The sequence below is a fragment of the Anabrus simplex genome, chromosome 6 (genome assembly GCF_040414725.1).
Source record: "Anabrus simplex isolate iqAnaSimp1 chromosome 6, ASM4041472v1, whole genome shotgun sequence".
NCBI classification, from domain to species: Eukaryota; Metazoa; Arthropoda; class Insecta; order Orthoptera; family Tettigoniidae; genus Anabrus; species Anabrus simplex.
The window spans coordinates 2,121,800-2,149,766 of NC_090270.1; the positions used below are offsets into that span (position 1 = coordinate 2,121,800).

The following is a 27,967-nucleotide window of genomic DNA, read 5'->3' on the forward strand; positions in this document are numbered from 1 at the left end:
TGTTTTTTCTTACATTTTTATGCTTTTCCCCCCTCTTGTCAAACTCGTATGTTAATAATGTATGGGACATATTGAATTGTTTTGTAAGTGGTAGTTTCACATATTTAAGTCCATAATTTTAATGAGTTGAATGTTTTTAATGGGCTTATGTCGACATAAAAAATATATGCCAAAAAATATAACAAATGTTTTCTCCAAATATTCAGAGGTACCTATAAATTTCCGTTCATTTTACCGTCCGATGAACGAAACTACCATATTTTCTCGCGCAATTAACGCCCTTGCAAAATTTATGCATCCCAATATTTTTGGGTCCAAAGTGGAGAAAAAGAAATGTTCACGTATTTGACGCACCCACAACTTCGAACATCCATCACGCAGCTCCATATGGGTTTCGAAATAAAGATGTCAACTACTCAAGTAGCAGGGTTCCTATTGCGAAAGTGGGCAATCCAAACACAGTGCAACGTGCTGTTATTAGCCGGCAGGAAATCCCACTGCACTAGTTTTACGAGTGTTTCGGGTACAGGACATTCTGTGATCTCAAAATTGTTCGTCAGTCCACAGTATTCGAGTGATACTGCATCATACAAACTCACGTTGATCGGCTACGCCGAAATATGCGGGAATAGAGCAGCGGGCAGCAAGTATTCAGTGTTCAAATGAAACGTGCGCTACCGCGGTAACAGAAGTGCACTTTAAGCGGCCAACAAGTCTCGCGAAGCATTTCACAGACCAAAAAGCGGTAAGTTTCCGCAAGTAGAGGAGGATCTGGTTGAATATATGATTTTGTTACGCAACGTTGGATAAGCTATTTCTCACGAAATAAGAATGAGAAATAGCCACTGCACATGGAATCAGTGTCTCGGATTTGAAGGTTAGCCAAGGCTTGATTAATTTTTTGAAGAGAAATGAACTTTCTCTTCGACAAAGAACAACACTATGCCAAAAAATGACGAATGATTTCAAACATTTTCATCGCTTTGTGATTGAGAAGTGTAAAGTGAAGGTATATTTGATCTGCCTTATAGAAATTGCCACAAAGTCGATAAGAAAGGAACGTACAATGTATCAGCCGATGGCAGAAAGCGTATTCTAAAACGAAAAACAATGCCTAAAGCAAGTGATCCCCCTTCGTATTCAAGAAAAAGGGTGGATGGACACGTCACTCGTACAAGATTGAATACGAACAGTTTGAGGTAATGTAGCAGGCTCCCTCCTTCTCGTGTTGAACAGTTTTCTTTTTTTTGCCGGTATGTTATTGTTATGATATTACATGAATTATACTTTTAAGTTCGTGTTTATTTCACTTCAGGTCGTATTGTCAGCTCGTAATGGGAAGAATATTTTCCAGTGTCACTACTTCAAACCCACGTGTCTAACTTACTTGATGTACCCTACTTGAATTTTCAGAAAAAATCTCACATCGGAATTTTATGCCAAATGACGATAACCGCAAATGAGTTGAACCAATTGGGTTTATATTTGATGTATCTTTTAAATGTAAATGAATTGCAAATAATTTGTAAATATCTGAATTCCTTGAATAATTTAAGCATCCAAAATTTTCGCCTGTATTTCTTGTCAAAAAAGTGCGTTAATTACGCGAGAAAATGCGGTATTATGCATTTTGTTGCGTGCGTCGGTATGACATAAATGTTGTTATTTGTATGTAAGTGTCATAAATGAGAATGAATAGGCACATTTTCTTGTAACTATTTTGATGTTTTCTTAGTTTAAGATTTTAAATTTAATGGTCAATTCGCATTGTAACTGTAGATATATATGCCTTTTATCCTGACCTTGTTTAACCTAGACTGTGGTGGAATATATATGATGAAATCCAAGAATTTAAAAAATCTTCCTATTTTTAGTTTCTAAAAGTTGGCAGTTTGCCTGTGTAAACCTCCTGGCATAATCAGTTACGGAATGTACTTGCCCATTTCCCTTGATTGTCGGCGGCAGTTGTGCCCATTTGAATTTGCATGTATGTATAAAACCTTAATTTTCTTCCTTGACCTGGTTAATTTCATGTTAAATATTTTTCCTTCTTTTTCCCCTTGATGTTTTGTTTGAATAAATTATGATTTCGAGTACTTCTCAGCTTTCATTCACAAGTAGCATCAGTCCTTTGAAGGTTTAATTTAAGGGACAAGTCTCCTGTTCAAGGCCTGTTTCTTGCAGGCTTTCTCAATCGCAGTCCTCTTACTTGAATTGATTTTTTTATTGCGCCTCTGTGGATTCCATAGGTGGGACTTTCACGTATGTTTGGGGTGGGGGTGCAGTTCAATTGTGAAGCTATTGCCTGTTCTAAATGCAATATTAAGATCTTGTCTTCTAAGTAGATTTGTGATCTGATGTAGCTTGCTATTGTTGAAGGAAAAACTGGCCAAACCTCTCTTTTTCTTTAAATGATTTTTCACTGCAGTGAGTAGGTTGTTTTTCGTATTTTGTAAATAATTTTATCAAGACTTTCTGTTGTATCCATTGTCAGAAGCTATTTTTATTTTATTCTTCTGTTAGGTTCGACAGTCTGCTGGAACTAATTTTGAGTAATTAAAAGGGAATGACATGTTTTGCTCTATATTATAACACTCAGATATTTAAAAATGTATGAACATTTATGTTTAAATACTTATGGAATTTATTCTGTAACTTAATCTTAACGATGTTCTATTTTGTCTCTATCGGAGCATAGAATGCAATGTGTTTGATAACACTAGCGACACTCAAATTTCGCAGCTCGTGAAACTTACAAAATTTTCGAAAGTGTTAAATATGATGGGAGAAAGGCATATAGGACATGAGTTATGAATTTAAATGTACACTGACTGAGCAAATGTCATGGGATAGTGGAGCACTGATGTGCAGGTGTGTTGTCTGCGCACCACACACCCCCTGTGCCAGCGGCAGTTGTATAGGAGACCGTGTGAACAGTGGCTGTGCATGTGACAGGTGTAACATGGAACGTCGTCGTGAGCTGACACCGTTCGAACGGGGTATGGTGGTCGATGCCCGACGGATGGGAATGCGATTTCAGAAGTGGTGCGGGAATTCAGCTTCACACGATCAACCGTGTCCAGGGTGTGTTGTGAATGGTTGAATGTGGGTGTCACCGTCCACAACAGACGAACGACCGGCCGTCCAGCACCCACGATGACCGTGACCGGCGACATCCGAGACGGATTGTCAATAGTGACAGACAGGTAACCGCGCAACAAATCATGGCTCAGTTCAACACAGGCCGTGCTAGACACATCTCCCAGTGGACAATCTGTAGGAACATGGGTTCTATGGGGTATGGGAGCCGGCGCCGCACACAGGTGCCACTGTTAACCCAACGTCATCGGGCACAACGACGCGCATTTGTCGCCAGTCCCCAGGGATGGACACCGGAACATTGGTGTAACGTGATATGGTCGGATGAATCACAATTTCAACTACACCATGCCGATGGGAGGCACCATGTATGGCGCAGACCACATGAAGCGATGGCTCCCGCCTGCCTCGAAGGTGTGGTCCAGGGCGCTGGTGTCTCTGTTATGGTCTGGGGTGCATTTTCCTGGTATGGAATGGGCCCCCTAGTTGTTCTGGAAGAGACTTTGAATAGTACGCGGTATGTTGAGCTGCTTGGAGACCATCTCCACTCATTTTTGGCCTTCCAGCGCCCAGACGGTTCTGCAGTGTTTCAAGATGATGACGCGCCGCCACATCGCTCCCAAGTCGCCCAGGAATGGTTCCAGGAACATGCAGCAGAGGTCCAACGACTGCCATAGCCACCCAGGAGCCTCGATATGAACCCTATCGAACATATCTGGGATGTTCTGGAACGCAGGCTCCGTGCCATGGATCCTGCACCCACGAACAGACCAGCATTGGCAGCCGTTCTGCAAACGATTTGGTGTCAGCTGTGTCCAGAGGACTACCAGGGACTTGTCTACTCACTTCCACAGCGTCTCACTGCTGTTTGCAGGGCCAGAAGAGGCCCCACCCGCTATTAGGTGACTATCCCATGACATTAGCTAAGTCAGTGTAATTTATCCCCTGTGGGTGGGGGACACAGGCAAAGAATACACCCACGGTATCCCCTGCCTGTTGTAAGAGACTACTAAAAGGGGCAACCAAGGGATGGTTATATTAGAACCGTGTAACTCCTTGTGATTACTACCACCACACAGGGAACACCATGGGTCGCATTTACTTGTGCGTAGTACCACTATGTTAGGTACCAAATAGGTTTGTGATTACTAGCGAACGAGAGAACAACGGCTTTTACAGTACCTGTGATTAGTAGCACTATATGAGCGACACCATGGGATGACGGAACCCACGAGTCCCTGCGGTTAGTAGACTTCTATGATGAACCCCATAGGTTTGCGTTGCTTGTCAATGGTGCTGCAATGTGCGAAACGCAGTAGGTCTGTAATAAATGTGCAAATTTCGTTACCTGTGAGTAGTACCATAATGTGTGGAATACCGCGAGTCCTCGCTACTCTTGATTAGTACCGCAACATGACAAATACCATGGTTCTACTTTTCTAGCGATAAGTAGGGGCCGATGACTTGAATTTTGGACTCCTTTCAACTACACGCATCATCGATTCAGTATCGTGCTATAGAAGCACTCCCTTGGTCAGTAATACTATTCTTTTACACCAGCTTCTGTGCATGTGAGGCACTGTGGGTCGGTTCCACTGATCGTTTTAAATTCATATCCATCCATTCATTCTTTGTCCTCACGTTTTGAATTGTGGTCAGTGGAGGATTTTGGGTTTTTAATTTGTCATTTCATTTCGTCTCATTTTGTACCATTAGAGGCCGATGACCTCGATGTTAGGCCCCATTAAACAACAAGCATCAACAGTAGAGTGCAGATGTGTCTTGTTTGTCTGAAAATGTGAAGCATTGTCATAACATTTCACTCTCCTCTGTTAAAAGGAAAACCCAGTCATCAGTTTCACTTTTTTTTAAATGAAACTACTGATGACACTATAAGCCATGCATTGTCATATGAAGAACGACTATTCATGTTCCTTTCATCAAATTTACATAGATCTGTTTGCCTTTTTCTCTCAAGTTTTATAGATGTCTTTGAGAATCCAAACGTAGCTCTTCAGTCAAGTATGCCGCACATCCACTTCTTGAGGTCAATTTTGGAGGAACTATTGAAGAATGTGACGGCAAGGTTTGTGAAACCACACGTTATTAAAAGCTCCTCCTCTCTCCTTGATGTAGATTATCATATTCCAGAAAATCAAAAGGATGATTGTGATCTGATGATAGGGAACTTTGTGTTTTAGTGAACACTTTGAAGTCTGAGGAAAAGTGCATGTTCTTTAAGTCTGTTAGAAAGTGTTTCTCTTCATCGACCTGTTAACCCACAGAGTTCCCTTCAGCTTCTCCCACAAATGCATCTTTATAAAGAAATCCACTCTTCCTCTACTGTTGTTGTTTGCCCCTGTGGTAGGTTTTGTTGTATTCTATTCTTCCTGGAACTGAGCTTTTTCTAATTTGCATGTCTTTATTTTTTGTTTCTTTGTTTTCTTCCGAGTTTCATTTGTCATATGGTCCAAGTCCATGATCAGCAATTTATGGTCACTGTCAACCATTTCCCCCCACCTTTGTTTGTGATGACATAATCGATCCAAGATTTATATTTGCCATCCCAGCTATACCTTGTTTGTTTGTAGCTCTCCAGTTTTTTGAAGAAGGTGTTCTTGATAATCATGCCATTTCTTCAACAAAGATCAATCAGTTGTTCACCTTGTGAATTTCTGTTTCCGAACCCATGTGGCTGAACAGCCTTGCCTGTTTCCTCCAACTTGTACATTTAGGTCTCCAATAATGATAACATTTTCTTCATCGATTACATAATCTAAGTCTTGAAGAATTTTTTCTTTATCATCAGCACTGCATCCAGTCTGTGGGGTGTACACTTGTACAGTCACATAATTTGTAAACTCTAATTGTAAAGATAATTTTATGGTCGTGTCATTCTTATAGGAAACTTCTGACACTGCATCCATATCTTTTGTCAGTAAAATCCCACACCATTTTTTGCCTCCTTTTCCAGTCCACACCAATATAGATATGTTTTTCGTTTGCATCATATCCATGAGTTCTTCGGTTTTACCTGTTAGGGTTAATATATTCATAGTCCCAGTTCATACTTTTCTCTTCTTGGAAATCTGTCTATCATCGGAACCATGTTGGCCGTCATACTGATAGATCTGCTCGCACTAGGTAATAACTTCGATCCGAGTCTCTTTTTACGTTTGAAAGTAATAAAAAGACACTAACCACTGGCTTGCTGGGCCTATCGTGCGCAAGTGTTTGGTTTTGCACAAGATGGTCAGTGCCTGACAAGCATTTCCTCATGTAAGCTAGATCTTTGGCTTACCCGCCAATACTCGGGAGGCTGACTGCAGTGGTTGCGCACTAGGCATTGTGGTCATCACAACCCCATGCCAAAAAGAAAAGGTACTATTAAAAATTAAAGAAAAAAGAACTTTCACTTTTGAGAGTGGTTATGTGACTTGGCATATTTTTGTAGTTGAAAGTCGGCTGTGACTCATATCTGAATACCGGGTAAACATATTCTTCAGCAGTTTACATTTTCACACTCACAATGCTTTGCGAATATGTTTCATATGACTTAGTAGCCCTATCCTGGCATGAAACATACGTCCACACAAATCACATGGAATGGTTGGGGGAGGGCGAGGCTGAGCGTGATGGAGCCTCCGTGATTGTCCTTTATCCTCTTCAAACACCATAAATGATGCAGAAAGAGTGTACGATTCTCAGCAAGCGTATCCCAGGATTTAGTGTTAATTCCAGCTCTTTACATAGTGTGCTTTACAGTTAAAATTGAAATAATTGATAAAGAGATTCAATCTCTTCAATACAAAAGAATAAGGAATGTAGTGAATTACATTCCCATTTAATAATAAGTAGAAATGCTACCGGTTTCGACCCTAGTCCAGGTCATCATCAGCCGATTAAAACATGAAAAACAATGCATAGGAAAAGGAAATGAAAGATCAAGTACACTCCGGATCTGTAGAAGAAGCGATATAAAAATTAACGTGGGTAGACACTGTAAAACTCAGAAGAAGTAAAATGCAAGTCACTCAAAAGAAAACAGTGCGCAATTCTCTGAGCGGCAGCATGGCACACACAGCGCTAGGCAAAGTCCCACAATGTTTACGAATAGCGGAGAACGGTTAAATGAGCCAGTTTTTAAACACTGTCAGGCACAAAGTCACATCACAATCGAACACATACGAAGATCCATAATCGTGCAGAAGTTGAAGACGAGTAGATCCATTGAAGCAACTTGCCAGCTCCCGGTGATCAGCGCGACACATTCAACATTAGGCACTGTGGTTTCAAACGCCAAAGTAAAATGGAGGATAGCTTGAAGATCCAGTAATTTTCCTCGGTCGCGGGAAAGTAATTATATAAATAAATATAATACAATTCAATATAATTGAATAAGTAATTGTGCTCCTATAGAATACTTAGAACAGTTGACGTGAAGAAACAACTGTGAAGAGAAAAAATCATATTGCAATTCTGTAACTGAGGTAATCTTAGTGAACATTAAGGAGTGTGAAGTCTAGTCAGACCTTGGTTATCTGTAGATGTTCCATATAGCATGACAGCTAGGTAAAGAGTGTTGGAGTAAGCACACATCTTTGTTTCAATCCATGGATGATAGGAAATGGTCAAAGATAATATTTTGATGAACGACTTGCCCAGACGTAATATTAAGAGCCTTGATCAGATCTACAAAACTGTGGACAGCCAAAGTGTTTCAGTTCTGTCCACATAGATGGTCCCGGGACTAGTTGAGTCTGTTGCTTTCTGCATTTTCCCGCATTTATCTTGCACAGAAGATCATGTCTGTTATGCCTCTGGATATTTGAAAACCGCACTGGTACTCGGGTAGGATCCTCTTGGAAATAATCTGGAGGTGATTGAGAAAAATGTATGCAAATATGAAAGCATTTGAAAACAAATAGGAAATTTTAAAATTACAAGTCAAGAATAAGAAGAGTATTTCCATTGAACTTAAAAATAAAAACCATGATATTCTCGTTGAAGTCGTATGTGTTCAAGAGAGAGTTTAAAGTCGTCGTCGTTCAGGCAGAAGTCACTAGGTCAGAAATTGGCAGTTTTGAGTTAGGTGCAAAACCATACTAACAAAATGACGCTCTATCGGCAGGTAGAACTTACAAAGTCATATTGAGAAGCGTTCCATTGCAAACTGCACTCGCTATTTTCACTAAGTGCATTTTTCCAGTTTACTAGTCAGGCAGAAGTTCCTTAGTCCACTTAGTGACTTCTGCTTGGTGCAAGTTCTTCCTTTGATTTGTTCGGTAGAATTCACATTGTATTATGCAGCTGTTATAACAATAAAATATGCAATTTATCTTTAGAAAGCAGAAGTCACCTTGTAATACATTATGCTAAACACCAAGAACCTGAGGATACCTCTCTAAATGCAGAATCTGAAGCTATTCTTATAGATGTAAGTTACAGTAGATCCATTCTTCGAGCGGTCATGGACTTACTACATTCTCGTTCACATTCATTAATAAATCGGATTCTGTAGAGGAATAAATTTATTACGTTAGCAATCTTTTAACATTTTAGGCAGAGCCGGGTGCAACTGAGGAGAATGGACTTGGCTCAAAGGAAATACAGGGCAATAAAACACCATCATAGCAGAATCGACTGCTGATGAAAATAGTGATGTAAGTTTGTGTAGAATGTTTTAGTTTTGAAAATTAAATCATAAAGACTTAACAGCTTTTCTAATTCTTCAATCTTCATTGTCAGGATAGTGAATCTGATCCCTGTGGCTATCCTCGCATGGATGATAGTGACAAGGATCCTAATTAGCTACATTCAGATGCAGATTGTAGTGAAATAGACCAGATGGGTAGGTCTAGAAAGCCTACAACAACCCACATGAATATTCCAGCAGAGTCATGTATACCTCCTGGCAACAGCAGTTCTAATAATGTCTCAACAAAATCCCGGAACATGTTTGGCTGTTTGAAGGTGAGGGTACTCGTGTGACTGCGAAAGTCAAGGTCAGTGAAGAAAAGCATGATTGCATTCTTCACTAAACGGGGCAACCTGACTAGGGTTGTGCTAGAAACACAAAGGACAGTTACTGCGAAGTGGTACAGTGAGAGTTGTCTGCCTCAGGTCATCCAGGCTCTCAAGCAGCTCCGTCCAAGGTCACGGCTCAACACTTCGCTCTTGCATCATGACAATGCTCCAGCACATCGTGCTAATGTAACGGGATTTTCTTGCCAGATCAGGGTTGACTGTGCTTGAACACCCTCCATACAGTCCTGATCTTGCCCCATGTGACTTCGCACTCTTCCCAGAAGTGAAGATGAAGCTGAAAGAGCAGCATTTTGCATCCGACGAGGAGATTCTGGCAGCATGGGATCAAGAGTGTGAAAATGTAACTGAAGAAAAGTGGCAGAGTTGGTTCAATGACTGGTTTCGGTGTATGGAGAAGTGTATTGAGTGTGGTGTAAATTATTTTTAAAAAGTCTAAAACATTCACTCACATTGCAAAACTTTCCTAGTGCCCTTTGTATGTATAACAAAACTGAGGAAAGTGACGGAAATAAAGTAAACTGGTTGAAAGTAAAGTGCTTTAGATTTGAAAAGGATGCACCAGGTATTCTCAAATATTGATATGGTCATTCTGGAAGATACTCTGAGATAAATATTTTTGGCCGAGGTCACCCAAAACTCCTTTCCCTATATCAGAACAAAAGTACAAGGATCTTATTAGACTCTGCAATAAAGGAGTTATTCCAATAAAATTTCAAGCATGGTACTGCTTCTCACCCCATTCAGGTGCAGTGAGGGATCGTAATCCAGAACCAAGTGTGGACAGTGAAAGTGAGTGTGAAGCTAATGATAATGAGTAAAACATGACACATAACAGTGAGAAAGGTTTACTGATTTACTGACATGAGTGTTTTAAATTTTTTTATATTGTCACACTTTCGTTCTCTGAATCATACTGTGTAGTTATTAGAAATAGTTCAAAGAAATATTAAATCATAATAATATAAAAATTTCATGCACCTAAACATTTATTGTGAGCCAGTACTTGTTATTTTTGCCTTTATAACAACCTATGAAGAAGTTCATTCCTTTCCCGGCAGAAGTCACTAATCACAAATTTCTGACAATTTCCATGTGTATTTAACCACACTATAGTATAATAAATTTGTATTGAATAGGTGGTATTAAAATTACCCCTTGTATAAACTTTGTGATCAGCTATTTTTCAATACGTAATAATGACGAAAATAATGGTTTATTAAATTTCTTTTAAATTTGGTACTTCAGATTTGTAAAAATAGTGAAATTATGGAAGTAAGTCAAAGTAATAGTGGCAACAACACCAAAAAACAGGTTAATACTAACTAATAATGCAAATCTGATTTTAGGAGTTGTTTGAAACATTAAAACAGCTATAACTCAGAAGTAAGATTTCTGACTTAGTGAATTCTGCTTGAACGACAACGAAGTGTGATTTGTTGAACTTCCTGAGTATGCAGATGTGTTCACTTGTTTCAAACACCTCATGAAGTGGGTGTTCCAGTTCCAGAAGATTTACAAATAGAGGGAATTGAGCTTCAGGCATTAAAAACTCATTTGAGAATAACAATACTATTGTACAGAATGATCACATATGCTTTATGGTGCGCACAGTTTGCTCTGCTAATTGATCTGGTACAGTCAGCTGTCTATCTGTGTTTTGTTCTTTTCTTACCGCTGTAATTAGCCTTAAAGGGTAATACGGCACAGCATGTTACGTGAAGTTCAAAGACAGTTCTAAGAAAGATTCCCAGTCCTCCCCAATTGCCCAGACTTTTCAAGTCGTAAAACATTTTGGGAAGCTGGAAGTATCCAGCTTAAGAAATAATCAAAGCAGTGTAGGCTTCGATAACAATGGACATCGTTTGAAAAATTCTCCTAAAAATCACTTGGTCATTTTGCACAATGAGTGGGTCTATACTTAAAGCCGTATAAAATACACGCTCTTTACATTTACACAAAATTGTAAGAAAGTGTGAACCTGGCACCTAAGATGCAGTGAACTGTTTTAACTGTAACTATAACTTGCAAGTGTAATTGAATGGATGGTCACATTTGTTATACGGACAATATGGCCATTAAGAAACAATAAATGTCTGCTTCTGAAGGTGAAGTTAACGGCTTCACAGTGCTGGAGTGAGCGGGACGCACACCGCTGGACGTTGGGCAAACAGCCCTGCTGTTTTGAGCCTCCGGTACACAGTTTGCCGGGAAACAGTAACCCCTGAGATGGCTGCATGCTCCGCCGACAATTGTCTTGCAGGTGCACTCCGATTTTGTCGGGAGGTTAAGGCCAGATATCGGTCCTGCTCTGGGGTAGTTACCCTTGGTCAATCTGGTCCTGGCCTACGACTAACATCTCCTGTGTCTCGAAATCATCTCCAAAGCCTGGAAATGACAATTTGAGGCACATTCAAGGATACGGCAACTTCGGTCTGTGTCTGGTCTGCTTCCAGGCGGCCGAATATTCTACCCTGCAAAACAGAGTCCAAATGGTGTTGTCGTGCAATTATGTTGTCACATTCACCACAAGGCTATACTCCGCACACTATAACAGGGCAAACACGACTGAGGGAATATGGGGCACAGGCACTGGCTGTGTTTACCTTGCAGTTACGCCGCTAGTCAAAGCAAGGAACACTCCTTTCCTATACAGAGCGAATGCGAAGGTTGGTAGGTGCATATGTCGTGTGATTTGCAGTCTATTTCCTGTTGCCCTGCTTACTCGTAACTTATGCTTAACTTCTGGACACTAGTGTACTATAACATATTAAAATAGAGTCTTGATTAAAATTATAATATTGTCTCAAACTTAAAACTTCCGAAGTTTTTGTCTTTATATACGTGTTAATTTCACTGATTTGGTACTTTAATCTTTATCTGACTTTAGCACATTACAGTTATTAATTAATATTGACAGTCGAATACGTGTATGTTGGTCGTTTTTCAGACCATAAACTTAAATTAACTAGTTGACATTGTAGGGTTAGAAGTTGTTAGGTTTTTTTATGGGCTACAGTCGAAAGGGACATTCAGCTACGTAAAACATATGCGTTGATGAGATTGCTTCTACTATGTCCTAGTGTGCTGAGATGTTTAGCGGTGTTTACTGCAGCGCGGTAACAGTTTGCTGCCGTGGCGCGGCATCCAGCGAGAAATACTGTGTGGAGGGAGCATTGACCTTGATGCGGCTCGTCCGCACGTACTTATCTCTTTCTGTCAAACTGGAACATCTGACGTGTCAACGCTGGGCTGGGTGAGCAAAATTTATTCTACCTTACAAGTTCTACTGGAATTCTTTACTCATTTGCCCTTCAGGCAACACATGTAGTATAAACTTTATGCCATTTTTCATGGTTTATTGTGTTCTCTCCTTTTATAAGAGAAATTTGCTCCTAAACAAATAAACTTGGACTTGCATCCTGCTTGACATTACGTGTGGACAAGAACTGGAAAGATGAACAAGTGTTTCTAGGGAACAAATGCAGCTCACATGGATGTACGATAAGTTTAGCAGCCACTCTTCCTTCCTATTCCCTCGCCCATCTCACATTATTCTCCTTTTTGGTCAAGATTCTTATTGTTAATTCATTTGTATTTTTCTTGTCAAAGTTTTACGAATAAACCTGGTGGTTTCATTTTTATGGTGGCCTATAAGAGGATTGAATGATGAAAGCTATATTTTTATATAAGCCTTTTTTATTGTGTTAATATGGGGTGCAGGCACTGGTTGTGTTTACCTTGCAGTTACGCCGCTAGTCAAAGCAGGGAACACTTCTTTCCTATACAAAGCGAACTCGTAAGGTTGGTAGGTGCATATGTCATGCGATTTGCGGTCTATTTCCTGTTGCCCTGCTTACTCGTAACTTATGCTTAAATTTTGCACACTAATGAAAAAATTGTGATAACGTTTAGTGGCTGATCCATTCAAATTCTAGTCAGGATTCTTAGGAATCTATTTTTCTACAAACTTTCACCACTCGTATTCAAAATAAAATTGTAAAAAGTATATAGGTGGATGTTAACCAAAGACCATTCAAAGCGTGTTTCTTCTTGTTGTAAAGATGTTTTATTCAACCTTTTGTGAAATATGAAACTATACTCTGCTGTTAGTTTTGTTGTTATGAAAAGTGTGCCTATTCTAATTTTCCCCTCACATTTCCTCTCTTTAACTGTACCTGCCACGGATAATGCTCTGGAATCCCAGCACTGCTTCGTGTTGCTCTGCTAGTTGAGTATTTGGGTGTATGGTTCGATCTCGAAATACAAGTTTGGTGCATGGTTTCTGACGAAAGTGCCTTGCGGTCGTGGTGTTAGAACTATTTCATGGGTAGTTACCTATTGAACAGCAAGGATATTCAATGTCTGTATATTCTATTACTGTTTCTACCCCTGGTAGGCTTATGTTATTCTTCGTAAGATAAAATCGACTTGGTTTTATTTTCTCACTAGATCACAATAAATCTTCTATCAAAGTTGACGGGGCTTTGGGGTCGAAACATTGTGTGTCCTCTCTTTGCTTTAATATTGCTTGGTTGGTCAAATAATAAGATTACTAGTGACTACCCACAAGTGTTGTAGTTGTACCTGTGCGATTACATAAATAATATATAAACAATCGCGAGACGGGATGCCTCGATGTGCGGCAGCAAATGGTCACCGCGCTGCAGTAAACGCCGCTAAACATCTCAGCACACATGAACATAGTAGAAGCAATCTCATCAACGCATATCTGTGGCTGGGTTCTAAAAGGGCCAATGTCATTTTTTATCGAAATTGAGATATTAATTGATACAAGCGTGTTTTATCCTGGCTTGCAACATGTTAAAAGGGCCAGTGTCTTTGTTAAGTACTAAACGAACAGTTAACATTTAATTAAATAAGCCCTTGCCAACAATGTTAGATTACCAATAAAGAATACGATAGAAAAAAATTAGCATTTAATAATGTGTCTTCCACAAAGAAAGTATAAAGTTATTTAAAGTTAGTTGCTGAAAAAATAATTGGAAAACTATAAGCAAAACTTCAAATGCTCATAGCTCAAAAACAGGTTTTTTCACATTGGCTCTTTTAGAACCAAGCCAAAGATATGTTTTACGTGGCTGAATGTCCCTTTCGACTTTAGCCCCTAAAAAACCTAACAGCTTGTAACCCTAACCCTACAATGTCAACTAGTTAATTTAAGTTTATGGTTTGAAAAACGACCAACATAGACATATTCGACCGTCAATATTAATTATTGACTGTAATGTGTTAAAGTCACATGATGATTAAAGTACCAAACCAGTGAAATTAACACGTATATAAAGACAATAACTTCAGAAGTTTTAAGTTTGAGACAATATTATAATTTTAATCAAGACTCTATTTTAATATGTTATAGTACGCACAGTTGTTCACTCACCATTTAGAATGAAAGATAAAATGTATGAAACTTTTTAGCCAGAATCTCATAGTGTCATGTTATCATTGAGTTTTAGACACGAGTATTAATGAATCAAGCTTTCTACTCTAAATTTGGCACTGTTATTTTAATCACAATTAAACTGTCAATCTATACATTGTATATTATAACTGCAATTCAACAAAATGTTTCGCATGATTTAATTGTAAGTACATCAAGATTATAACTTAACCATGTAACATTATAATGCCTGAGGTTGCTCGATAGACGAGCAAAACATGTCCCAGCTGTAGTATTATGTTAAGGATAAAATCCTAACAATAAAAACATTTTATGTATTGAATAGGTTGAAAACAAATAAATATTTGTATTACTTCATAACGAATTTCAATACGGGCCTAAATATGAGAGTATTTCCATGTAATAAGGTTTGTGAAACCACACATTAAAAGCTCCTCCTCTCCTTGATGTACATTATCATACTCCAGCAAATCAAAAGGAGATGGTGATCTGATGATAGGGAAATCTGCGTTTGTTTTCGTGAACACTTTGAAGTATGAGGAAAAGTGTTTCTCTTCATCATGTGACTACATGGTACACAAATTTCCATTCAAAGATGAAGTTTTAATTAATGCAGAAGTTGCAAATATTTCTGCTATACGTAAGGCAGAATTTTCTAACCTTAGATTTTTCATTATCAAGTTTCCAAACATTCTAACTAGTGAAACGGAACATTTAGATAAAGAAACTGATATTCTGCACTCCCAGTTCTGTAACTTTCAGCTCAAAGAAACAGACCTGGCAAAAGGAAGAATTGATGTTCGGTGGGCATTGGTAGGTCAGATGAAATCAGCTGATAGTGTACTTAAATATGTTCCGGCTCCATGGCTAAATGGTTAGCATGCTGGCCTTTGGTCACAGGCGTCCCGAGTTCGATTCACGGCAGGGTTGGGAATTTAACCATCGTTGGTTAATTTCTCTGGCATGGTGTATGTGTTGTCTTCATCATCATTTCATCCTCATCACGATGCGCAGGTCACCTACGGGAGTCAAATCAGAAGAGTTGCACCCGGCGAGGCGAACATGTCCTTGACACTCCAGGTACTAAAAGCCATACGCCATTTCATTTTACTTAAATATGACAGACACTCTAAGCAGAATGTGAAAGGATTTTTAGCAGAGTCACAAAGACAAAAACGCAGTTCAGATCCTTGCTGTCTGAACAAACTTCAGAGAAACTTTTAACCTTGAAATCAGTTCAGCAAGGCAAGTGCTTTGAGCAAAAATTTAGTTCCGAGTTTCTGAAGAGAGCCAAGTCAGCTACGGATGTGTCGTAATGTGTTCAACATGTTGATGGATGAGAAATCTCATGTTCCTACAATAATGTCCAGTATTTAGTATTCACATATAAATAATGAAAAAATATATATATGTAGGCCAAATGGAATTGTTAATGTATTGAATTATAATGAATTAGTACAGGTTCTGTCATCAGTGATGTGTCGTAATACGTCGCAACTCGCTGACAAATTCCTCCTGATTTTTTACTTTTGAAAGTTGGCAGATCGGCAGTGTTAAAAATAAAGCTACTTCTTCTTTCAGATTAAAAGAAAAATGTTAATTTTATCTTCCAAAAATGTATTTTTTCCATCACTAAGAAAGTCTCTTTTTCTCCGTTTTAGGAAAATTATTATGGTTAGCCGATATTTATGTACATCCATTCAGTTGATGTTAATAATACTGATGTTGGTTTTTACGTTCCACTAACTACTTTTACGGTTTTACATGTAATACATGTAATAACTTTTACGGTTTTCGGAGGAGTTCTTTTACGTGCCTGTAAATCTACCGACACAAGGCTAAGAAGGTCGGCACTCTGCCTGGCGTTGCTTGCCAATAATAACTGTAAATTGAATGTACTGTGTTTGTTTTCTCATAAATAAGAATAAAAGCCTTTTTTTCTCCTTCTAATTAAATTGTGTTGTTTCACAAAAATACTGAATTTTAACAATATTATTAACATACTATAACTTCTTATTCAACATCTTAATATAAGTTGGAGATTTGCTTGGCCCACATCTATAAAATGTTGCCAATCCCTGGTCTACTGTATACAGAGGGGGCCAGACATTGTTAATGAAACAATCACATACCGTTACAATTCTTGCATGGGAGGGAAGGTTATTTTATGTGTTCAAAGTGACCCCCATTAGCAACCATACAACGTCGATGCCGCTGAACTGCTGACCGAACTGCGGCTGTCAGTGTTACCGATGTGATAGCCCCACAGGACACCTCGATGGTTTCTTGTAGCTCGTTCTGTCAATAAGGTTCATTTTTTAAGGTTGGCCATAGGTAGAAGTCAAGAGGTGTATTTTTCTGGAGACCTATCCATCGTCCAGGTAGATTTTCATCCAAGTAGGCTCTGACATCTCTGTGGTATTGAGGTGGAACGCCATCTTGTTGTAGGTAAAACTTCCATCCAAGATATAGTGGGTTCGAATCCCACTGTCAGCAGCCCTGAAAATGGTTTTCCGTGGTTTCCCATTTTCACACCAGGCAAATGCTGGGGTTGTACCTGATTTAAGGCCACGGTCGCTTCCTTCTAACTTTTAGGCCTTTCCTATCCCATCGTCGTCATAAGACCTATCTGTGTCGGTGGGATGTAAAGCCACTAGCAAAAAAATTTAATGTATGAGATTTCTGTTTTGTATTTGGTAGATTCGCGTATTGCAGTGCATTTGTGTTCATTCTTACTTCAAAATTGTGGAGAATGTATTTCAGGGAGTTGTGTCGGTGACAGTTTCCAGCATTTTCTCTTCATATTATGGCCAAAAAACATAACAAACGTTATCTCCAAGAGTTCAGAGATACTTATAAAATTAAATTTCCGTTCATTTAATAGTCTAATAAAGGAAACTATTCTGTTGCGTGCGTCAGTGTGATATAAATATTATTATTCATATGCATGTCGTAAAGGAGAATGATTGGGCACATTTTCGTGTAACCATTTTTATGTTTTCTTAGTTTAAGAATTTAAATGTAATGGTCAGTTCGCATCGTCACTATAGATGTGTATGCCTTTTATCCTGTTCTTTTTCATCTAGACCGTGGCACAATATTATAGCCTATGTGATGAAATCCAAGAAGTAAAAAATCTTCCTATTTTTGATTTCTAAAAGTTGGCAAGTATGTCCACGTGAACGTGACTATTTTCAGGAGCCCAGTACACACAGTTGTGGAGGTTTACAGTACCGTTCAGTTTGAATTGTGCCTCGTCGGACCAGATAACCATCCCTGCAAACCATTCATCCTTGCAAAGCATGCTTTCAAACCACTCGCAGTACTCTATCCTTCGATGCGGGTCGTCCTCGTTCATAGTGTGCAGCGATCTTGGAATGTACACTTTCCACTTTGCAGTGTTCAGAATTTGTTGTACGGTTGATCGGCTAACCCTGCTTTCACGTGCACCCTGATTAACAGATTTTTTAGGTGACGTAGTAAAATGTTGCAACACAGCAGCGTAGGAAGCCGGACTTGTTAATGTTTTTCGTCGGCCAGATCTTTTCTTATGTATATCCTGAACAGTACCGTCGGCTTCACATTTATCCTGAATACGATAAATTGTTGTATGTGTTGGTGGCCATTGTGCCATTGCTGTTGTACCTTCTTCATGTTTTCGTACTTCCAGTACCACTTCAGTACGGCCCTGCATTGTTCAAACGACCGTCTTACTTCATTCATTGCTACACTGTCATCTGCTGGAAAACGTGTGCCATGATTGTCGTGCCATTCATGTGACCTTCGTAATTTGTTGAGAAAACAATGGACTACGCTACCGCGCAAGAATCGCAACGATATGTCATTTTGTTCCAAACATATTAACTATCAAAGAGTGTTTACATTTTTCTGGACCCCTCTTTCTAGGTGACCATGGAAGATGACTGGGCGTAATTTCTTCCTTGAGATTTTCCCATCTTTGTCCTCTAGCCTTTGTAGAACGGTGTAGAATTGTGCTGTAATGGCTCTTGTTATGTGACATACATTTTCTATGGAGATTGGTGTACCTGTTTTCCATGATCCATTCACCCATGTAGAGCCACCTTTCAGGTATTTTGGAAACATACTTTAATGTGATGCTCTTTATTTAGTGCAAGTGCCATCATTTTCCTGTGTTTTGTTGCAGGCCCTGAGAGACACCCTGAAGATCAAGACGGCTATGATCCATTCGTAACGACGTGTTGATGGTCCTTGCGGAACTCTTGTACGGATAGCTCTTTGAATTTGTCAGAACTCTGGGCGTGATCCAAGTTTTAAGTCTATGTGTAAATTGTGTTTTGCTTATCCTATGATAAAGAGTTGGACACATTCCCATCACATTTCTCTGCTGTGTTGTGAACTGTTGTGAGCACCTTTAGAGTCAGAATACCTACGTATCATAGTGTAGGCTACTGTTATCATGTCCTAGTTCATGGTCCTTAACCCGTTTAGAGGAGAGATTCTCACCGAGATTGTGCACTCCTTCACAGAATTTACTGAGCCCAGATTATGGGCGTAATTGAGATCCTCTTTAGTTTGACAGGCGAGGGACTCCTTGGAAACAACTTGGCGAACAGAATGGAATTTTGTGGGGAGCTATCGGTATTAATGGCGCTTATGGAAGAAAGAAAGTAGAATTGGGTGCGTCAGCGAAGAGGATAATGCATCTGGATATGTTACGAGTTAATAATATATTTGGTTAAGGGGAAAGAACACAGGAGAGACAAGAGATTATGATGTCCTTAACAAATGTTAAAAAGGGAAGGCCAGAGTGGGGGGTAGGACTGTTCATCAGGAATGCTGTTGCAAGCAACATACTTTCTGTTAGGCACATAAATGAGCGAATGATGTGGGTAGATTTGGCAGTTGGAGGAATTAGGATGAGAACTGTCTCATTGTCAATAGCAAGGATAGGATAGTGCCAGAGTTGAAAATTCACAGGGTAGGGTCACCAGATCCATAACAGACTTTATCAAAAACCGACTTCGAATTCGGAAAGTCCGCTAGGAATGTTTGAGCATTCCGTAGATTTTTTGATGATACAGACCACTATCGTATCTGTCTGCACACAAATAAGGGTAGACAATCTCCAGGATGAGGAAATTGGACAGATGTACATGGATATCATCAGCGAGAAGTTCTGAACAGTGGATTGTGAGCAGGTTCAGGATATAGAAAGAGAATGGGTGGCATACAGGGATGCTATAGTAGGAACAACTGTGTGTAAAGATCGGAAAAAGTGAACATCTTGGTGGAATGATGAAGTGAGAGCAGCTTGTAAACATAAAAAGAAGGCTTATCAGAAATGGCTTCAAACAACGACTGACGCAGACAGGGAATTGTACGTAGATGAAAAAGAGAGCAAAACAAATAGTTGTTGAATTCAAGGAGAAGTTTTTGGTAATAACCTGGAAAGGCTAGGTCAAGCAGCAGGGAAAACTTTCTGAACAGTTATAAAGAATCTTAGGAAGGGAGAGAAAAGGGCAATGAATAGTGTTTGGGTAAATCAGGTGAACTTGTAATAGGTCCCAGGAATCATTGGACAGGTGGAAGGAATATTTTGAAAATATTCTCAATGTAAAACATAAAAGGAACTCTTTCTGGTGACGCGAGCAAACAAGCTCATGGTGAGGAGGACAATGATATTGGTGAAATTACGCTTAATGAAGTGGAAAGGATGGTAAATAAACTCCGTTATCATAAAGCAAGCAAGAATTTATACCGGAAATGGTGAAGTATAGTGGGAAAGCAAGGATGAAGTGGCTTCATAGAGTAATAAGATTAGCATGGAATGTTAGTAAGATACCTTCTGACTGGACGAAAGCAGTAAGCAGGGGAACAGGAAGGATTGCAACAACTATCAAGGATTAGTGGTAGAATTCCAACCCCACATCCCCAGATAGCGTGTTCGAACCTGACACTCCATGTCGTACAATATGGGCATCTCTCCTAGCACATTTGGTGTTAACGCAAGAAAATTCATTAAAGCTCGGCCATACTCCGCCTACTGGGCCTAGAGTAAGACGAGCAGGTAGTTTCATCAACACAATGTTAGAACCTATTCAATACTGTATCATCAAATACTTACGGAGCGAATATTCACTAGCTTTTAATAAAATGTTTTATGTTTTCTTACAGGACACACTAATTTGTATGTCCTTTCCATTACATCAAGTGATCTGGTATTGAATAGGTTGAGACTTTGTTTTAATTGAGATATGGACCTTCAAATGTTATTTAGCTAACATGTCGTTACGAACAAGCAATGGCAGAACCAAGCAGTTTTTGAGCAGGGTCTGATTTCAATACAGCTGTAAAACATGGCATGTGAAATCATAATAAACAGTTTTTCTCAGTATTTAAATCACAGTCCCCAGCTAACAATACGACCTCTCTCATCCTTCCCTTTGTAACTTATCATCCTCAGATATGGGAACTATTAAATAATATAGTGCCATTTACATAACCTGGCCGGAACTGCTCCCTGATTTGGAGGTAAGAATCGTTATTCACTTGCACAGTAACAGAAAAATCTATCTTCCAATTGAGGCATATTTATAGGAGTCGTTGATAATCAGTTGACGTTCTTCTACAGAAAGAAATACTAATCAATCTCACGCATGCTATCGCTGTAGAAAATCTGCTAACAATTCTAGCATTGTCTCTGAACATTACATGAAAAATTGTTGATTTTGCATTTAAAAAGTGTTTGATCTCAAATGTGCTTGAATGCTCTGTACAAAGACGGTGACAGTGAATGTGAATTATCTTATGGCAATGACTGACTAAATAATTAAATGACAGGAAATGTATTGCTTATTCGTTTGTGCACTTCATTAATTATTATTTTAAATGTTTGTTTCTGATTTCCCAGGGATCGGCTTACAGTTGGTGAGTTGAGTTATAATTGAATAAATATGGTATGTTGACAATTGCGCTAGAGTGAGAATTCAAGGTCCAGTATAGCGACAATCCCGCTGTAACAACAGATTTTTCTGACCCGTGAAAATTCCTGTATTGAACAGTCCTTTGGTTACAGCAAGATTCATCCATTATTACGAGTGATTAAGCGTATTATTTTTTCCGTTATCGATACTTATGCACCCCAGCGATTATCTTGAATGTGATTGATCATCTTCAGTATCGTTTCCCCGCTCTTAGCTCTACCAAACTCTCTCATCGACATTTGAAGGTAATGCTGGAGTTGATTAGTAATACTCGTCGAATGGTGATCTGTATTACAAGTTGTCCATTTCATGACCGTATCGATATATATAGAAAAGGAGTTAGTAAAATAACCACCTAATCGATACTTTATTATTGCCTCAGGCAAAATTGAATATAAATTAGCACTTACAGGACATGTTTCGAGCACTTAATGGTCCTCTTCAGCTGTATAAAGAAAGATTGAGAAGAAAAAACATTAGGACAATAAGCACAAATAATAAAAGTTCTTTGGAGACTCCTTTGTTAAAAAATGGAGGTCATCAGAACAGGACATCTTGCCTCTCGTTCTTGTTTGGAAAAGATGTTTATTCTGCGCTGTCTAGAGGGTTTGTCTTTGAGCGCGACCTGGTGAAGTAACGATGTGACACAGTCTGACATTTCATGCAAAGCTCTGGAGAGAAAGGAAGTAGAGTTTTGACGTCATCTAAAATATCATGTGAGGAAGGAGGGAGATTGGGCTGTGCTTCTGCGATGTCGTGTTTGATTATATCTCTTGTCCGTCTTGTCTGTTTTATGTCTACCCATTTACTAATGTTCTCGTATAAGATGTTTTTTTGCTTGTTGTTTTCGTTAAGATTCTCTTCACCATTTTCTAATTTATCAAGAACGATGTGGATGTTTTCAAGGTTGTTCATTAGATTTCCTTTATTTATCATACAGATAATTTGAAGGTCCTGTCTAATATTGGTGAATTTGTGGTTGGACTCTCTCATATGGGATCCCATGGCAGAGAATCTTTTGTATTTTTCAGCATTGACATGTTCTTGATATCTAATTAAGAAGTTCCTTCCAGATTGTCCCACGTAAGTTTTTTTACATTGAGTACAAGTTAGCTTATAAATACCAGATTCCTGGAATTCGTCATCTTTAAGTTTATTAGCTTTATTGTGACTAAAGAACGTATGTTTCGTGTTGTTGTTGGTTGAGAAGGCTACTTTGGTGTTGTGTTTCTTGAATAAGTTGGTGATTTCGTAAATCTTCGGGTTATTAAAGGTGAATTTGACATATCCTTTTTTTTTTTCTGAATGCTGTTTAAGTTTAATTTGTTGTTGGTATTTGCATTTAGTAATGATTTTATTGATGAATTTCAAACTGAAACCGTTATGTAGAGCTTGCTGACGAATGAAAGATAGTTCCTTCTTTCTGTCTCTTTCTGTTAGCGGAATTTCAAAGGCTCTGTTGATGAAACTATAATAAGCAGATTTCTTTTGTGAGATGGGATGTAAAGAATCACTTTTGATTGTGGTTGGTGTAAAAGTGGGTTTCCTGTATATTTTAAATTGGAAATGGTTGTCTGTCCGAATTGTTTGGATATCTAAAAAATTGAGTATGCCTTTCTCTCCTTCTTCAGCTGTAAATTTTATGTTGGGTCTAAATTATTCAAAGTATCTAGAATACTGTGACTGTCGTTGATTTCCTTATTAATTATTGCATAGGTATCATCAACATATCGAAGCCAGAGATCAAGTCCTTTAATGTGGCCTACTATCTGAGTGTGTTCCAAATAGTGGAGGTATATGTTAGCTAAAATTCCAGAAGCCGGCGCTCCCATTGGTAGTCCATCATGCTGATATATTTTATTATTAAAAGATAAGAAATTGTGGTTCAAAACGAATTCCAAGATAGTTATGAAGTTACTGACCAATTCCACAAACACTAAGATTGAGAAGGATCTTCAGCGTAAAATTAGACAAAGTGACGTAGTTATAACGAAAGCTGATAAAGGTGGAACAGTGGTAATATTAAATGAAACCGAATTCATCAATAAAACGGAAACTTTTTTCACTAACAACAAATTTAAGGTAATTGAGAAAGACCCCACCCTAAAAATTCAAAAGAGTTTGAAAGGGATACTGAAGCAAAGCTCCTTCCTTTTTAAAGACCAAGAAATTCAAAAACTCATTAATATGAATCGAGGACTTCCTAAAGCAAGAGCTATGCCTAAATTACATAAAAAAGGATGCACCTATGAGGCATCCTTAATTTTCGGAGAAGCCCCACATACAAAATATCCCAGTTTATTCATAAGTTCTTGACCCAAAACTACATATTTTATACCAAATCTTCGATATAAAAAACTCCAAAGAGTTCTGCATGGCTATTAAAGATTTCAAGTTAACTTCATCTCATGTAACAAGTTCCTTGGACATCAAGGACATGTTCATGAACATCCCTGTTAAAAACACCACTGAGATTATAAAGACGAATCTATTAGTTCACAAACGTATCAGTATACCCGAAATAGAAAACTTCATAACTATCTTGGAATTCGTTTTGAACCACAATTTATTATCTTTTAATAATAAAATATATCAGCATGATGGACTACCAATGGGAGCGCCGGCTTCTGGAATTTTAGCTAACATATACCTCGACTATTTGGAACGCACTCAGATAGTAGGCCACATTAAAGGACTTGATCTCTGGCTTCGATATGTTGATGATACCTATGCCATAATTAATAAGGAAATCAACGACAGTCACAGTATTCTAGATACTTTGAATAATTTAGACCCAAACATAAAATTTACAGCTGAAGAAGAAGAGAAAGGCATACTCAATTTTCTAGATATCCAAACAATTCGGACAGACAACCATTTCCAATTTAAAATATACAGGAAACCCACTTTTACACCAACCACAATCAAAAGTGATTCTTTACATCCCATCTCACAAAAGAAATCTGCTTATTATAGTTTCGTCAACAGAGCCTTTGAAATTCCGCTAACAGAAATAGACAGAAAGAAGGAACTATCTTTCATTCGTCAGCAAGCTCTACATAACGGTTTCAGTTTGAAATTCATCAATAAAATCATTACTAAATGCAAATACCAACAACAAATTAAACTTAAAAACAGCATTCAGAAAAAGAGAAAGGATATGTCAAATTCACCTTTAATAACCCGAAGATTTACAAAATCACCAACTTATTCAAGAAACACAACACCAAAGTAGCCTTCTCAACCAACAACAACACGAAACATACGTTCTTTAGTCACAATAAAGCTAATAAACTTAAAGATGACGAATTCCAGGAATCTGGTATTTATAAGCTAACTTGTACTCAATGTAAAAAAACTTACGTGGGACAATCTGGAAGGAACTTCTTAATTAGATATCAAGAACATGTCAATGCTGAAAAATACAAAAGATTCTCTGCCATGGGATCCCATATGAGAGAGTCCAACCACAAATTCACCAATATTAGACAGGACAGAGTTGCGGCATCTCAAAATTTGTTTGAAATTTTTTGTTGCTTAACTTTCACATGTCTGCTTTGGTCTAGGTGTTTAAGAGGATATGAACAGAATTAAGTTAGGTATGTATATTTCCACTAATTGTACGGACAGTAAATGTCATCATCATTATCTAAAGGCTTTCCCTTGTTGCTGCAACCGTTGATCTCTTCTCTGTGTGATCCTTTTCATTTCTCCATAACCTTGGCATGCCATCATCTCAACTACCTCTTCAGCGATCTTCTTCCGTGGTTTCCCTCTGCCTTTCTTTCCCATCACCTTGCCTCAAACAACTTCTTTATGAAGACATTATGCCTGCGAATGTGACAAAAAAACTAACGCTTTTCTCCTTTTAATCGCTGTTATTAAATGTCTCTGGGTGTTTATTTCTCTAAGCACTGCTTCATTAGTTTTCTCAATCCAGCTAGTTCTTGTCATCTTCCTCCATAGCCACATTTCCACTGCCTCTAGTCGTTTCACGTCCTCATTCAAGAGAGTCCATCCTTCACAGCCATATAGCAGCACACTCCAAATGAATGTTTTGATAAACAATTTCTTTTGTTCAGTATCTTAGGATTTATTAATTAAGAGCTGCTTCTTCTCCTCAAAGGCTTTCTTACACAGCGAAATTCTTCTTTTTATTTCCAAAGTGCATCTGTTGTCATCGGTAATAACTGATCCTAAGTAGCAGAACTTGTGCACCTGTTTTATTAAAATATTTCCAATTCTGAGATGTGCTGCTGGCTTCATTTTAGATTTGCTTACAACCATAACATAAGTTTTATTTACATTAATGTTGGAAATCTTTTAAGATGGATGTTAATTTGTTGAGCATGATCTGCATATTCTTCTCATTGTCAGTCAGAAGTGCAATGTCGATGGCAAATCTAATACAGTGTCAGTTCCATTTATTTTAATGCTAGGTATTTTTGATTTTAAAATTTTCATGGCCCCTTCAATGTTCAGATTAACCCTCCGTCGGTCGCGCCGTATCTAGAAGGCGCCAGCACTAGTTTTTTGCGCCCTACTTCACAGCGCATGCATCTAGTGAACCTGCACTCACAGTATCTTCACAGCTCCCAGTGTCTTACAATAGAGTTGAGAAGTTGTTATTGTTGATAACATTAGTGTTGGGATACTGAACATTGGCGCCTACCGGATGCCACGCGACCTAAACCTTCCGTGTTTTTAGTATGCCCAGTAACCCTCAGTTTTTCGATTTAAACAATCCTAGTGTCTTGAAATTAATGCACAGTTTACTTACTGATGATAATTTTGACGAAGAGCAAGAAAATGAAGAAGACAGTGACACTGATGCTGAAGATCTTCTGGCTGAGAGCAGAGAAGATAACTCCGATATTGAGCAAAGTGGAGCGGAAGGTGAACCTCTTCTCAGGGACATCTTGGTTTATGCAGGGAAGGATGGAAGAAAACACCCCCACATAATTTGCTCACCAAACTGCCAAGAGTTATTGGTGATACACGTCACGTAAAAGATGAAGGTGAGTGTTGAAATTGTTTATAACTGACGAAATGTTACATAATTTAAAGATAAAAATTTCATTGTTCCGTATTGAAAAGTATCACAGTTAAATTGAAATAATAAATATGGTAGTTCAACCTATTCAATACTTCAACCCCAATTTCAACTTAAACGACATTTCTGAAAAACCCAACATAGTATTTGACTTCCTAATTCTTCTTCTCAAAAATTCTAAATTTCAAAACCTGAATTCAATTTTCCATGCCTTACAAAGTTCCTACCCACATTTTGTACCTCCAGTAACCCACCCTCCTAACCCACCCTAAACTACGCCTCCTTCATCCCTATCTTATCCGTTCTCACCACCTTTCAACTTTTAAACCCTTTTAATCTTTTCTTATCCACTAATCTTCTTTCTTTATTAATTTATCCTACATTGCCACCTTCATTTTGGGCTCTCACTTTCAAATTTAAACTCATGCCTTGCATCCGCCAACTTTGACTACTTCAATCACGACCTGAATTTTTTATATTCAAGAAATAGCGCACTGTGCATACACGTTTTCATTTGTTTCCGATATTGCGCTTTTTACCATTTTTTCTATTCACTATTGATTTTTCACATCAACTGTTCTAAAAATCTTCAAGATCGTAATTGCGTACTCAATTATATTGAATCGTATTATAAGTATATATGTACATTTTCGTGAACTAAGCAAATACTTGATCATTAATCTATCCTTCAGTCTCCGTCAGCATACGAAACTACAGCACTTGATGTTGTACACACCGCGCTGATCTTCTGGAGCTTGCAAGTTACTTCGGTTGAGCTGCTCGTCTTCGGCTTCTTCATGACTTTAGTTCTTCATATTTGGATTGTGTTGTGACTTTGTGCCTGACGATGTATGCAGTCTGGCTCATTTAACTGTTCTTTGCTTTTCGTGAACATTGTGAGACAGTGCCAAACATTGTGTGTGCCGTGCTGATGCTCGGAAGATTACGCATTACTTCTTTTAAGTGACTTACATTCCACTTCGTCTGAATTTTACAGTGCCTACCCCCGTCATATCGCCTCTTCAACTGATATTGTGTGGACTTGACCGTTAACTTCTTTCTTACTTATGCATTGTTTTTCGAGTTATAATCAGCTGATGATGACCCAGGCTGGGGTCGAAACTGGTACCATTTCCACTTTTAATTAAATAAGAATGTAATCTCTACATCTCTTATTTACTTGTATTGAATAGGTTGAACTACCATATTTATTATTTCAATTTAACTATGTTACATAATGTCGTTCGATATACAAATCAGTGTATAGAACACGTATAAGGACATTTTCAAAGAGAAAGAGATGCGAAAATGACATTATTGAAATAAAGGCATTCTTAGGAGTTTTATATTCGGCTGGTACTTTACATGCCAACAAACTAA

General features: G+C 38.4%; 1 protein-coding gene across 4 annotated transcripts in view; it reads left to right on the forward strand.

The window, feature by feature from the left end:
• The window catches only part of Nse4 (Non-SMC element 4), a 243,308-nt gene extending 221,813 nt beyond the window's left edge, over positions 1-21,495 (forward strand). For 2 of the 4 annotated variants that reach the window (XM_068228188.1, XM_068228189.1), the window contains 2 exons: positions 12,228-12,400; positions 18,735-21,494. In XM_068228188.1, coding sequence (XP_068084289.1) covers positions 12,228-12,400; positions 18,735-18,741 — 180 coding nt within the window. In that variant the 3' untranslated portion in view covers positions 18,742-21,494. Of the gene's footprint in view, positions 1-12,227; positions 12,401-18,734 lie in introns of all 4 variants that reach the window. The other 2 variants (XM_068228190.1, XM_067148966.2) reach the window with 2 other exon arrangements.
• Positions 21,496-27,967: the final 6,472 nt, after the last annotated feature.